This window comes from Malus sylvestris, chromosome 5 (assembly GCF_916048215.2).
Source record: "Malus sylvestris chromosome 5, drMalSylv7.2, whole genome shotgun sequence".
Lineage (NCBI taxonomy): Eukaryota > Viridiplantae > Streptophyta > Magnoliopsida > Rosales > Rosaceae > Malus > Malus sylvestris.
The window spans coordinates 36,945,817-36,961,168 of NC_062264.1; the positions used below are offsets into that span (position 1 = coordinate 36,945,817).

At 37.1% G+C, this 15,352-nt stretch overlaps 1 protein-coding gene and 1 long non-coding RNA gene across 6 annotated transcripts; one reads left to right on the forward strand and one right to left on the reverse strand.

Moving 5' to 3' along the window:
• Positions 1–11,680, reverse strand: LOC126624657 (zinc transporter 1-like). 3 transcript variants are annotated; one of them, XM_050293742.1, is made up of 3 exons: positions 11,013–11,680; positions 10,659–10,808; positions 1–408 (listed from the first exon to the last, which is right to left on the reverse strand). In XM_050293742.1, the coding sequence occupies exons 1-2, from the start codon at positions 11,187–11,189 to the stop codon at positions 10,689–10,691; spliced, it is 297 nt and encodes a 98-aa protein (XP_050149699.1). In that variant the 5' UTR covers positions 11,190–11,680; the 3' UTR covers positions 1–408; positions 10,659–10,688. The 3 variants fall into 3 exon arrangements, with proteins under 3 accessions (XP_050149699.1, XP_050149696.1, XP_050149698.1); XM_050293739.1 differs by having other exon boundaries at positions 1–347; positions 11,013–11,337; XM_050293741.1 differs by having other exon boundaries at positions 1–367; positions 11,013–11,337.
• Positions 879–9,619, forward strand: LOC126624658 (uncharacterized). 3 transcript variants are annotated; one of them, XR_007624182.1, is made up of 7 exons: positions 879–1,149; positions 1,233–1,829; positions 1,928–1,996; positions 2,981–7,528; positions 7,612–8,208; positions 8,307–8,375; positions 9,360–9,607. It is a non-coding gene; the product is annotated as an uncharacterized LOC126624658 (long non-coding RNA). The 3 variants fall into 3 exon arrangements; XR_007624183.1 differs by lacking the exons at positions 879–1,149; positions 1,233–1,829; positions 1,928–1,996 and having other exon boundaries at positions 2,015–7,528; positions 7,612–7,771; positions 7,877–8,208; positions 9,360–9,616; XR_007624181.1 differs by lacking the exons at positions 879–1,149; positions 1,233–1,829; positions 1,928–1,996 and having other exon boundaries at positions 2,015–7,528; positions 9,360–9,619.
• Positions 11,681–15,352: the final 3,672 nt, after the last annotated feature.

Here is a 15,352-nt window from a genome sequence, read left to right on the forward strand (position 1 = left end):
TATCAAATGAACCATTAATAAATTGAATTGTAATTATGATTCTCCCCATTTTGCCATCAGAGACATAAAACATACTCCAAGAAGAAGCGTGAACCTAGCTCCAAGTTGGAGCTTGGGATTGCTTAGCATTTTGGTATTGTTTATGAAATCAGCAGCAACAAGATCAACAAGCGCTATGTAAATAAGAATCCCAGCAGATGCTGATAAGAGAAGCCCTTGAACAATTAGTGCAGTTGAGCTGCTCTCATTGTAGGTGTTTGATATTGCTATGTCAACAGCTATCCCAGTTGGTGTGGTGAGGGAAAAAAATACTACCATTATTGCCATGGTTTATGATTGAATTTTGCCTGCCCAAATCATAAATATTCTAAGGGTTCTTTAGATATAGACCCTTGCAACTCTTATTTCCTAGACAAAAAACCCACATAGTTATAAACATCCAAATAAAACCCAAATTTAAAAATGATTGCCAAGTATATAAGTAATTGCCCTATTATTACAAAATATTTACAATTTGTACCACAATATTCAAAATAAAATCAATAAATGTTATTACTCATATATTATTACCCCTGACACACACATATATATGTTCAAATGTATATATTACTACCATAAGCTCAATATATATATATATATGTGTGTGTGTGTATATATACATATATAGTTTACCTATATATATATATACACACACACATACATACATACACACATACTATATATATACACACACATACATACATACACACATACTATATATATATAGAGTACTACTATACGTTCACATATTTATATATATATATATATATATACCCACACACTGTCACAGCCCGTCCCGGAATTTTAATTCCGAGGACGTGAAAAGACCAAAATGCCCTTAAGCGGGACTAAGGGACGAAAATTTAACAATTGGATTTACATTAGTATGTTTAAAGTTGTGTTTGGGATTTAAGTAGGGCCTCCTACCCTGATTCCCTCCCCATTTCCCGTATGTACTCTCTCTCTCTTCCTCAGACCTCACTTTCTCTCTCCCTCTCCTTCGAACTCACACGGACCACCACAAAACCACCCTAAATCTATACCAACGTCAAGTTTGAGACCACCATTGGAATCCTGAGGACTTCACGATCACGTTGGTATCCATTTCAGGTAAGTTTTGCTTCGGAAAACCCCTAGTTTCCAAGTTCCCGTGAAGAGCACTGTTCATGATCTTCGAATTGGCTTTGTTTTAGGTGAAACCAAGCTCACAGTGAGCTTAAGGAAGTCCCAAGGAAGCTCGGAGTGCTTCGTTGGAAGTTTTTGGACGTAAGAACACGGAGATCGACAAGTTTAAAGTTTGGCCGGAGCTTTCGAGGCTCTTTCCGGCGAATCCCCTGCGAGTTAGGAGTTGAGGTAGGTATCAATCTCTTCGTCTCGTCAAGTACTACAACTTTCCTTTTTGTTTCACTCAATTTCGTTGAGTATTGAAGAAGTTATACTCATTTGAAAAATACCCAGTTTCCGGCGACCTCCGAGGCTTTCGAGGCAGTTTCCGGCCAAACCACGGCGAACTAGGTGTTGTACAAGGTACCATTCTCTTTGTCTCTTCAAGGGCTACAACTTTCGTTTTTGAATCACTTGATTTCGTTGAGAAATGACAAAGTTATGGCAATTTGAAAAACTGCCCAGAAAACGGCCGCCGGAAAAACCAGTCCGGCGACCCAAGGAAGAAGATGATGCGCGTGGGGGCGCGTGGGCCGTGCTTTCCTTGGCGCGTGGGGGCGCGTGCTACAGTAAAAAAATTAATCTAAAAATATGTCGACGTCCGTGACGTCGAGTAGATCACCGTGGTATATTCATATACCCAATTTGAGCAATATATGAGGAGTTATTAGCTAAGAATTAGGTTATGCGTTAAATAACGTTAATTCGGTTATTTCTCGTATAGGCGAGGCTTGTACGGACGTTGGGCATGACTAAGGGAGGCTCAGGAACCTACGACACGTCGATGTATTCTGTGAGTGGGCCGTTTTGTTTTCCGTATATATATATACTTGACGTTTCCCAGAAATTGAATTGAAATGAAAATATGTTTAAAATGAAATGCATATGAGTTATGTGGAAAAACGGGAAGTGAAATACCATGCATAGAATTGATATGAAAAGTATATAGAAATGTGAGTTGAAATGCCATGCATGAATTAATATATGATGCATATGTATGAATTGGTGCGGTGGACGCACAGGTAAGAATTGATTTATGATGCATATATATGAATTGGTGCGGTGGACGCACATGTAAGAATTGATTTATGATGCATATGTATGAAATGGTGCGGTGGACGCACAGGTGAGTATTTATTTCTGTTATGATGATGTTGATGTATATTGAGCTCAAATCCTGCACCATAGTTTAGTGCTTATAGTATTCACCGCATCGCACGCTCGTCTTGGATCCAAGTAGATGCTAGTCGTACAGTCCACGCGGAGTGGGTACGACAGGCCAGTCGCGAGAGTGTTAGTGAGATTCCGACTGGTGGGTGACCTTAGATTATGTGCACAGATGATTGATGAGAAAGCACTAGAGCGTAACTTGTGTGCAGAAGGCCGAACAGGTCACGCGGAGTGACTCCGGCAGAGTGTGAGAGTGATAGATTTTGAGCTCTAGGTTCAACCGGGCTAATAGAGGGCCTCCGGTTGATTACTTTATTGCACCTGATATGATTTATGTTGATGCATTCATACCTTATTACTGTTGAGATGATGTGGCATGGCATAATTAATATGAGAAATGTTGAGATGATGTGGCATGGCATAATTATGATGAAAATGTTGAGTTAATGACTTGAAGTCTTGAGAATATATATGTATATTTATATTTTACATTTCTGGGAAAGTATACAGGTTTTACGGAGAGGGGTTACAACGTTTTGAGAAATGTTTGGATTTGGAAAAGAATTGTTTTACTGACCCACTCAATTTTGGTTTTGCGCCCCTCCAGGTTCAGGAATCACAAAGGTGTGGTGACTACGAGGAATTTGACGGTGTTCTGACAGATTGGACAAAATTAGGACTCACCTTCGGGTGTATCAACTTATAAATTGTATCTTAAAGCTTCCGTACTGTGTAAATGGTTACGTCACTCTCACGTGACGGCCAGCATGCCCTCCTTCAGGACGGGGTGTGTCAGTTGGTATCAGAGCATGGTTGCAATTTTGGACATCTTGAGAAGTTCTAGTGAATTCTGTCAGAACTACACCGCCTCGTAGTAAGCCACTTAGTTGGAGGAATTTAGTCTCCCTAATATAGCGGTTTAGGGAAAACTATTATTATGGTGATTCAATCTATTATAAAAAGGGACATTTTAAGACGGGTTATGAGTCGAATTTGAATCACCTTATGAAATGATGAACCTGAGGGAGCGAAGTAACGGTTTAACCAATTGGAAAAGATGTTTCGGATTATGCAAATTAAAGGAAATTTCCTTCTGACAAGGGGTCGAGACGACTACCTGGTTTTGGGTATGAATTTGTATCCTGGTGGAAACAGGATTGTTAATTGTTGTCACCGGAGGAAACAGCTGATTGAGAATTATTTAAGGACTTGTTTAAGGAAAAGTTTATCCCTCCGGCATTTATCGATGGTAGTAAGCAAGAGTTTGCAAATGTGAATCAAGGAAGTTGACGATAAATGAATATTATAGAAAGTTTTCAGACTTGCCTCGTTCCATCCAGATATTTGAGACAAGGTGTCTCGAGTAAAGGAAATGTACCTTGTGCAGCAGGTACAAAATTAACACTTTGGGAAGTGTGAAATTACTGAATGTGTTTATGTGAACAGAGGGGACGCAGAATTGTGAATTGTCCCTAGAATCAGTTGTACTCAACAATTTTCCATGATATCATAGTGTCGATTCAGCAGAGCTATGGACTTAGTAGTTGGTCGGATTGACCGTGAGTACAGAGAGATTTGATGAGTTATATGTTCAGCCGTACAGACCATGAGAAATGGGTTCGACTGACACATGAGAAATTGGTGAGTTATAGGTTCGGCCGTACCGACCACGCGGAGTGGATCCGACCGACGTATTATTGAGATAAGAGTTGAATCAGCCGTATTGATCATTCTAGTTGACTTCGGCTGATATATTTCTTATTATGTATGTTATATCTTTGAGAGTGGTTGCCTACTTATCGAGACAACGATGATTTATCAGTATTGCGGGCTGCAGACCGTAATATTAATAACTCATTCGTGGATTCGTTAAGCAAGCAAACCGGTAGATTATTTTATGTTAGTATTGTACTTATTCAGAATGCTTAGTAGTAATAGAGTATATATTGTGTCAGTTAATTCTGTTCCATTAGATTGGTTGGTTATAATTGTGACAAGACGGAATGTTACGGGAAACCAGTACTTTCCATCGATCTGGATGACCAAAGATTACTTTTGTAAGTATGCAAAGTGGATTGAGTCAGGCCGTTATTTATGCTGTGAGAGCAAAGAGGTTGTTTTCGAAAGGCTGTCAAAAATACTTAGTTCCTGTGGTACTAAAGAATGTTGCTCGGAGAAGTGTGAAAAATGAAAAAAGGGTTAGACTTTTCTTGATGTCTTCCCTGAAAGTATACCTGGATTGCCTTCAGGCAGAGATATGAGATTCACTATTGATTTGTTGCCAGGTATAAATTTATGTTAAAGATTGGTTCATGATGAGTTAAGGGAATTGGAAATTCAGTTGAAAGAATTGGTTGATAAAAGTTTTATTCAACCTAGTACAACACTTTTGAGGAGCCCCAGTTTGTTGGTGAGGAAGAAAATGGATTTTAAGACTGTTCATTGATTATAGACAATGGAGTCGGGTAACGATTGAGAACCGTTATCCATGGTGATGTACTGATGTTTATTTAACCAGCTCAGAAGTAATTGCGAAGATTCAAAGATTGAATTGAGATCTGGTTACTACCAATTGAATATTATAAGTGACGTTGATCATAAGATGGTTTTCTGGACTTGTTATGGTCCTTATGAAGTTTGGTGATGCTATGTGGATACTCATGCGGTTTTATGAGTTGATGGATGAAGTATTCCAATAATACCTTGATAAATTGATATCATTTTCATTGAAGATATTCTGGCATATTCTGAGCCAGAGCAGAGCATGTAAACGTATTAAGTCGGTGGAACAAAGATTGGAAGAATGTCGATTGTATGCTAAGTTTAGCAAATGCGAATGTTGGATGAATCAAGTGGCATTCTGAAATTGGTTTTGTCTGCTTAAGGTATTCAAATGAATTCTTAAAAGGCAGCAGAATTGAGAAATTGGAACAACCACAAGCTGTAATTGAGATTCGGAATTTCTTAGCTTACCAGGCTATCTTGGATTTGTATTGATACAAATGTTAGGGTGATTGCATACGTTTCACGACAAATGGAATCTCATGAGATGAATTACCCTACTGGTGACTTGGAAGTCATGATTACCATTCTTGCTGTGAAGTTATGAAGGCATTATATTTGGTAAGAATGCAAGATTTTTACGAATCCAAAAGTCTTCAATATTCATTACTTGGAAAGATTTTGATATGAGGCAGCGAAAGTGAATTGTATTGTTAAATGAACATGATTGTACGATCAGGGTGATCGTAGAATTGTTCTAGCTGAAGCACTTGGTGAGAAGACTACAGTAAGATTAATGTCAGGCACGCTTGCCAAGATTATCTTCTCGTGGATTGAAAATCAATTAAAGTAAAGTTAAGAATGAAAGATCGAGAAGAAGTTATACTTGTTAATTTTCAAGTTAGGCCTGTTTGGTAAGGTCGTACTCGAAATTTAAATGTTTGACGAGGAAATTTAAGAATTAACCAAGGCAGAGAAAGAAGGGAAAAAGAATGAGTACATGATTCGTGAATCAAATGGTATGTGGATACAAGAAAACAAAAAGTATGTGCCTAATGCTGAGGATTTGAAGCAAGCAAATATTGGACGAAGTTCACTGTTCAACTTCTGCAATATTCCAAAAGTAATAAGATTTATCATACCATTCGACAGTTTTATTTGGTCAGCAGATTGAGGCAGAAAAAGATAAACCTTTGGATTGAGATAACTATTTTCTGTTTCGCAGTGGAAATGGAAAGATATTACTTTGGATTATGTGTACAAGTTTCCTTGTACATAGGATGGTTATGATTGAATTTGAAGCGATAGTTGGTCAATGTACCAAGTTAGTACAATTACTCCAGTGCTGAGTAATAACTTTTTCCCAGACAGGACAACGGTACTTATTTGTTTTATGGAAAGAAGAATTGGTTTACGGAACTGCTGAGTTTCTTAAGTATGTTGGTTGTGCAGTTTCCGAAGTAACGCCATAAGGACTATGAAATGTGTCATGTGAGTCGGTTTTTGTTGACTTGTGAATGAAATGCTTCTGAATAGAGAAAGATTCGATCAAGAAAGAGTTTTAGTAGACCCTGAGACTATGGATGAGTCTCCTCGAAGTATTCAGGTGATTAAGTTAACCTGAAAGTAACCAGGAATGCCAAAAGAGATTAACAGAGGGATATGCCACTAATCAAGTGTATAAGACAGATGGTTTTATATTTTCGAAGTTTTCACCTTGGAAAAGTGTGATTCGGTCTGGATAGGAAGGCAAGTTAAATCCTAAGTGAACCGAATTTTATGTGATCATCGAAAGGTTGGTGAAGTTGAATACAGATTTAAATGGCTTCCAGAGTTGTTGTAAGTGCATGATGTGTTTCATGAATTGATATTTGGAAATTTCACCATGAAAAGAAATAGCAAGATTTGGAAAGGAAGACAAGATAAGTCTTAGACACATCAGATCGATTTGATCACTAAAGGAATCGATGAAGTTGCATACAAGTGGTGATGTCTTCAGAGTTGGCTAAGGTACTTAATGTATTTTGGGTTCGATACGTTGTCACTAGGTGGCAAATTCGTCACATGAGATCCTGATGCAACTATTGAGAATTAAATTGGATTCGACTTGATAAGGAACCAAGGACGACTTTGGATTGGAAAAAGAAGGTCCTGAGAATTAAGACAGAGTAAGTGGTAAAAGCTTTGTGAAGGAAATCATTCAGTGGAAAATTATGTGGGAGGAAAAGAATCGGATGAGAGATTTTTAACCGAAGCTATTGTTGGAGTATGGTTGATTTAGTTGGTTGCTGGAATTTCGGGGACGAAATTCTATAAGGAGGGAAGATTGTCACAGCCCGTCCCGGAATTTTAATTCCAAGGACGTGAAAAGACCAAAATGCCCTTAAGCGGGACTAAGGGACGAAAATTTAACAATTGGATTTACATTAGTATGTTTAAAGTTGTGTTTGGGATTTAAGTAGGGCGTCCTACCCTGATTCCCTCCCCATTTCCCGTATGTACTCTCTCTCTTCCTCAGACCTCACTTTCTCTCTCCCTCTCCTTCGAACTCACACGGACCACCACAAAACCACCCTAAATCTATACCAACGTCAAGTTTGACACCACCATTGGAATCCTGAGGACTTCACGATCACGTTGGTATCCATTTCAGGTAAGTTTTGCTTCGGAAAAACCCTAGTTTCCAAGTTCCCGTGAAGAGCACTGTTCATGATCTTCGAATTGGCTTTGTTTTAGGTGAAACCAAGCTCACAGTGAGCTTAAGGAAGTCCCAAGGAAGCTCGGAGTGCTTCGTTGGAAGTTTTTGGACGTAAGAACACGGAGATCGACAAGTTTAAAGTTTGGCCGGAGCTTTCGAGGCTCTTTCCGGCGAATCCCCTGCGAGTTAGGAGTTGAGGTAGGTATCAATCTCTTCGTCTCGTCAAGTACTACAACTTTCCTTTTTGTTTCACTCAATTTCGTTGAGTATTGAAGAAGTTATACTCATTTGAAAAATACCCAGTTTCCGGCGACCTCCGAGGCTTTCGAGGCAGTTTCCGGCCAAACCACGGCGAACTAGGTGTTGTACAAGGTACCATTCTCTTTGTCTCTTCAAGGGCTACAACTTTCGTTTTTGAATCACTTGATTTCGTTGAGAAATGACAAAGTTATGGCAATTTGAAAAACTGCCCAGAAAACGGCCGCCGGAAAAACCAGTCCGGCGACCCAAGGAAGAAGATGATGCGCGTGGGGGCGCGTGGGCCGTGCTTTCCTTGGCGCGTGGGGGCGCGTGCTACAGTAAAAAAATTAATCTAAAAATATGTCGACGTCCGTGACGTCGAGTAGATCACCGTGGTATATTCATATACCCAATTTGAGCAATATATGAGGAGTTATTAGCTAAGAATTAGGTTATGCGTTAAATAACGTTAATTCGGTTATTTCTCGTATAGGCGAGGCTTGTACGGACGTTGGGCATGACTAAGGGAGGCTCAGGAACCTACGACACGTCGATGTATTCTGTGAGTGGGCCGTTTTGTTTTCCGTATATATATATACTTGACGTTTCCCAGAAATTGAATTGAAATGAAAATATGTTTAAAATGAAATGCATATGAGTTATGTGGAAAAACGGGAAGTGAAATACCATGCATAGAATTGATATGAAAAGTATATAGAAATGTGAGTTGAAATGCCATGCATGAATTAATATATGATGCATATGTATGAATTGGTGCGGTGGACGCACAGGTAAGAATTGATTTATGATGCATATATATGAATTGGTGCGGTGGACGCACAGGTAAGAATTGATTTATGATGCATATGTATGAAATGGTGCGATGGACGCACAGGTGAGTATTTATTTCTGTTATGATGATGTTGATGTATATTGAGCTCAAATCCTGCACCATAGTTTAGTGCTTATAGTATTCACCGCATCGCACGCTCGTCTTGGATCCAAGTAGATGCTAGTCGTACAGTCCACGCGGAGTGGGTACGACAGGCCAGTCGCGAGAGTGTTAGTGAGATTCCGACTGGTGGGTGACCTTAGATTATGTGCACAGATGATTGATGAGAAAGCACTAGAGCGTAACTTGTGTGCAGAAGGTCGAACAGGTCACGCGGAGTGACTCCGGCAGAGTGTGAGAGTGATAGATTTTGAGCTCTAGGTTCAACCGGGCTAATAGAGGGCCTCCGGTTGATTACTTTATTGCACCTGATATGATTTATGTTGATGCATTCATACCTTATTACTGTTGAGATGATGTGGCATGGCATAATTAATATGAGAAATGTTGAGATGATGTGGCATGGCATAATTATGATGAAAATGTTGAGTTAATGACTTGAAGTCTTGAGAATATATATGTATATTTATATTTTACATTTCTGGGAAAGTATACAGGTTTTACGGAGAGGGGTTACAACGTTTTGAGAAATGTTTGGATTTGGAAAAGAATTGTTTTACTGACCCACTCAATTTTGGTTTTGCGCCCCTCCAGGTTCAGGAATCACAAAGGTGTGGTGACTACGAGGAATTTGACGGTGTTCTGATAGATTGGACAAAATTAGGACTCACCTTCGGGTGTATCAACTTATAAATTGTATCTTAAAGCTTCCGTACTGTGTAAATGGTTACGTCACTCTCACGTGACGGCCAGCATGCCCTCCTTCGGGACGGGGTGTGTCACACACACACATGCACAGTACTACGTATATGATCAAACATATTAAACTAATTAATCTACCTATATTTAAATTTATGATGAGCAAATAACATATATTTTGTAGGTAAATTAATATTGAATCAAATAACATTCTTTTATTTTGTAGGTAATTTATTTTTCATGTATTATTACATATATTTGGCACATTTTATTATTATAATATATATATATACACAAATAATAGGTAAATTAATCTTGAATAAAATAAAATTGCTTTATTTTGTAAGTAAATTAATTTTGAATCAAATAACATTTCTTCATTATGTAGGTATATTATTTTGTATGTATCATCATATATATTGGGCACATTTTATTATTATATGTACAAAAATAGGTAAACTAGTATTGAATAAAATAATAACATTTTTTATGTAGGTAAATTATTTTGCATGTACTTTGCATATATTGGGTTTGCTTTATTATGTAGGTAAACTATTTTGCATGAATTGTTTTTGTATATCAAGCTTTTTTTTTTGTTATATATATATGTGTGTGTGTGTGTGTGTGCGCGTGAAATAATTTACCTACATTTATATGTAAAATATAATTTTATTGACTTAACTAAGCATGTATTACTACATTTATTGGGCATGTTTTATTGTTATTATATATTAGGCAATGAATTTATTATTTTTTAATTTTTGTGAAATCATTAATTCGCCCTTACAATTTGTATGGAATTAATTGTGTAAATCAAACATTCAAATAGGGGTGTTTTGGGCATCGAAATTTTTTAAATGTGTAAAGTCAAATATAATTAATGAATTTGCTGATGTGGAATCTAGTCAATGGGTTTTATTTAAATAAAAAACTTATGTCGGATTTTACGTGGAAAAAATTAAATTTCAAGGGCTAAAGTCATATTTTCAGATATTTTAATTAGCTTATAATTAGTATCTCAATTCAATCATGCGTTTTAACATGACAAGAACTAACTTGGGATACAGCCACAATATGGAATTCCCGTTACATAAAAGTTCTTCTCCTACAACGGTCAAGCTAGCAGGAATTTTGGGAGCATTTTTTTCTTCTTTTTTACTTGACAAAAAAATTTGTTAGCTGAGAACCGAGTACCTGGTAGATGCATCCACCAAGTCCCATGCCCTAAAAAAATTGATGGAAACTCAATGCTGCCACCAAAGGCTTGATTGTGTGTTGACTTTGACAAGCACCAAGAGATATTCCAATGATCACTGAATGAACCAGAATGCCCAATTCCAGAACCTGCATTTTGTATTGCATGGCCAATCAATTAATAATTGCGAGTCCATATGTATGTAGTCCGACAACTGGACTAGCATGTTGGTCTGCTCGCCTAATCCTTTATTGCTTTTGTTATTTCGTTTGTATAAGATAAAAAAGATGTAGAGTTCGTATATATATAGGAAATTTAGACGCCAAGCTTTAAAGACAATTTATTTGGATTACCTGTGATATGATTCGATGACGGATCAGCTCCGGCGAATTTGATGCAGAACCATGAAAATGAACAGCATGATCATTTTCTTCATAACCATCAACTGGCTGAGGTTTCCCGAGCTCAGACCTCTTCTGATACCCAGTAGCAATAGCTTCCATTATCAATGTCCCAATGGCTGACACCATGGCAACAAAACCTGTAAAGGGAAACCTTCTCCATGGGTTTTCACTAAGGCAGGGGCTTGTCAAGCTGTCGTTAGCATCAGGAAGCAGATGAACAAACCCCGTTGCTAAAATCACCCCGGCCACAAAGGCTTTGATCAAGAGATACAAGTCTTTTTCCGGGTGGAAAAATGGTATGTTCTTCACCAAGAATGGAAGACAAACTCCTAGTGCACCAGAAACTAGGACTGAGGCTATTGCAATTAGTTTATATCTGATCAGCAATTTAGATTCGTTTCGGTGTTCGTCTTTCTTTTCGGATGTACATGCTGAAGATGTCAAGATTGGTAGAAGAAGAATTAGGAAGAGGATGGTGAAGAAACTGTAATTTAAATCAAGTCGTCTGAACTTGTGATCATTGTACAAAATGGAAAGACAAAAAGAGAGTGATAAAAAAGGTAGAACTGAAGAAACTATGGTGGGAATATTTCCATGCTCATCGCTGATACATAAAGTGATGAGTCACAAAGACAAAGACAATAATTGGTGAGCCTAACATATACAGACAGAGTAGAGAAAGAGGCCAAATGTGTTCTTGCTCCTTGTCAAGTAATGAGCAAGCAAGGCCATACATTAGTTTCAATCTATCAACCATATAGCCAAATTCCAAATTTTTGGCACTGATTACTAGAGTTATATACATTAGGGCAACGATTTCGCACTCCATTATCAATCTGCACTCTAAATTAAATATTCACAAAATCTTTTTTCTCATAGGAGTACATGAGAGTAAAAAAGCAGTGTGTTAAATTAGATGTCGCAATATATATTATTGAGAATAATTTTTTTCAAGTATAATTTAGAATTAATATTGATTAAAAGTTGTGCATAATCACATTGACTAAACAAAGTGTGTTCCCTTGTGCACTTAAGTACAAATCTTCCTCCCCATAAATTTTGAATAGAATATTAATGTAGAACATGATCATTTCTTGCATGTGGTCCAATATTGTAGTGGATATGATTTTGAGTTTCTATCTATATGTCCCAGATCCAAAGCCCCACCCCCTTTCTCGTCAAATTATTGTAATAATTTTGAATCCTCTCTTAATAATAATAATTAAAAAAAAACAGACAAAAGAAGGGAGTTTTAATAAAAAGCTTCTCCAAATTTTTTATTAACCAAAAATCATCAACTAACTTTATTTAATAAAAAAGACTTAAATTTTAATATAAAGGACTTAAATTTTAATAAAAAAGACAAAAACTAAAAGAAAACAGCCCAACAATATAACCCCACGTGCAAAATAAAAATTTCTTTTCCAGCTATGCCCCGACTTCTGTTAGACCTGTTAGAATTATTGAGAATTAAACTTTCATTTATTTACGAATATGCCATTGCCTCATTAAAGCCTAAAAATCACATAAAAATTTAAAATAAAGTTAAACATTTTCTTAAGGATACGAATCAACACCCAATGTAATTAATTAGCTCCTAATGGTAAACCAGTTGAAACTAGCGGAAAGAGTATGCTTGTGAAAATTAACATGGATGGAGTCCATGTTACCTCTTCAAGTTTTCTGTCATCTAAAGATTATGCTGCCTTAGAAAATATCTTGAGAGTTAGAGCTCACGGCATCTTACAATTACAAAGACATAAACCTCTTGTATAATTATAGCAAATAGTAATTAAACATAATCATGTATGAATTATAACTTTTACCATATCTTTTTTTCTTTCTTCTACTATAGATATTGAGGGACAAGCTCCAGATTTCGAGAGTAAATGTGAAATGCTTTTAACCAACTGAGTTATAAGTTTTTGTTATTTTAGCCATATTTAAAAGGACGAACTTAGCAAAATCCGGGTTATATGTACACTAGCAGGATGTCTAGATGCTTATGTTGTCAAATTGTCAAATGATACCATTATTGACCGTATATATATATTTTTTTTATTAGAGTATAACATTCTAATTCTCCTTAAAATAAGGAGACACTATAATGAAACTGAACCAATAAGTATACACTATTTATGAAGAGAAATTATATTCACACACCCCAAATTACTTCTCCCACACCTTTTTAATTTTTTAATATTTTCTACACACCACTAACACTTGATAGAAAAATATTAAAAAATTAAAAAGGTGTGAGAGAAGTAATTTGGGGTGTGTGAATATAATCTCCCTTTATGAAACCTGTTGATGCACAAAACCGGAGGTCTTGGAACAACGTAAATCCGACCGTGAATCTGCAAGAAATGTAAATAACACAAGATATATCGTGGTTCACCCCAAGGTTTAGGCTACGTCCACACTGATAATGTATTTATCTGAGGGAGAGAGAGAGCTCTAAGAGTGAGAGATTTGAGAGGGGGTGAGGAGCCTTAAGAATTGGTCTCCCCTAATTATGAGGGTGAAAGGTCCTTTTATAGAATAAGGACTCCTCACTTATTACATATTTGCCCATTCCTTTATCACATAATTACATTTAAGTCCCCCGAGTATTTGTACGAGATCTAAATACGATGCCCTAAATATGGTATAAACAGTAGTCCCCCAAGTCTTCAGTCAAGAGAGTCTTTTGGCTGAAGACTTGAAATTCAATCTATGTGTGGGCCAAAGTAACTAGATGTTGTCTTGAATTGATATTCGATATGAGGCGGTGCTCAATCTGAAATGATGCTCAACTAGAAGTAGCACATACTGCGAGGCTGCTCGGCTCATGGCTTATGTTGCCTTGGTTGGCTCGGCTTGTGGCGTTGAAGGTGATGGAGTCCCTTTTATAGAATAAGGGCTCGCTCCTCAATACATGAATGATGGGCTAGAGTTGATGTTCTCTAATGATGGTGAGGGAGTCCCTTTTATAGAATAAGGGCTCGCTCCTCAATATATAAGTGATGGGCTAGAGTTAATGTTCTCTAATGATGGTGAAGGAGTCCCTTTTATAGAATAAGGGCTCGCTCCTCAATACATGAATGATGGGCTAGAGTTGATGTTCTCTAATAATGGTGAGGGAGTCCCTTTTATAGAATAATAGCTTGCTTCTCAATACATAAGTGATGGGCTAGAGTCCCCCAAGTATTTTGTATTTTTCATGAGGCCCATTTGAGGCCCAATATATGGTACATAATGTAGTCCCCCAAGTCTTCGGTCAATAGAGTCTGTTGGCTGGAGACTTCAAATTGAATCCATGTATGGGCCGAAGTGGCGGTTGTTTGAATGTGGTATTTGTATACCCTGCACTGAAGCTTTATAGGTGAAGCTTTGCAAGTGAAGCTTTGAAGCTAGAGCTCTGTAAAGGACGTTTTTGAAGCTAGAGCTCTGTAAATGAAGCTTTTGAAGCTGATTGACATGAGTGATGCTCATCAATGTTTATGTTGATTGACATGAGTGATGCTCATGGATGTTGTCATGAGTGATGCTCATGAATGTTAACATGAGTGATGCTCATGAATGTTGACATGAATGACGGTCATGAATGTTTATGTATGATTGCCATGAGTGATGCTCATGAATGTTTATGTATGAATGACATGAGTAATGCTCATGTATAATTTGGAGTACTGGGCGTACTTTTGATCACCTGGTTGGTGGCATGAAGGAGAGTACGGGTTGTACATTTCATCACCTGGTTGATGGCATGAATGGCTAGTCACTTATTACATATTTGCCCATTCCTTTATCACATAATTATATTTAAGTCCCCCGAGTATTTGTACGAGATCTAAATACGAGGCCCTAAATATGATATAAACAAAACCAAATCAAGAATGATACACTATTTCTAAAACTAAACCAATAGGTGGAAACTCTTTATGAAACTAGACCAAGAAAAAGACACAATTGATGAAACTAGACAAAGAAAGAGATACTATTTATGAAACTGTACCAATTGCTATACACTATTTATGAAACGGGACCAAGAACTAGACACTATATATGAAATTAGACCAAGAACTAAGTCACTATTATGAAAGTGGACCAAGAACTAACCCATTATTTATGAAACTGGACCAAGAAGTAGACACTATTTATGAAAATGGATCAAGAACTAGACACTATTTATGAAATTTGACTAATAAGGAGACACTATTTATGAATCTAGACCAATAAATAGACACTATTTATGAAATCAAATAAAAAATGTGACACTATTTCTAAAACAAAACCAATAGGTGGAA

Bases quoted from the DNA above. Each gene is read 5' to 3' on its own strand.
- LOC126624657 (XM_050293742.1), bottom strand. From the start codon at position 11,189: ATGGTGTCAGCCATTGGGACATTGATAATGGAAGCTATTGCTACTGGG. The intron at 10,809-11,012 runs GTAATCCAAATA...TACAAAATGCAG, and splicing joins GTCATCGAATCATATCACAG to GTTCTGGAATTGGGCATTCT.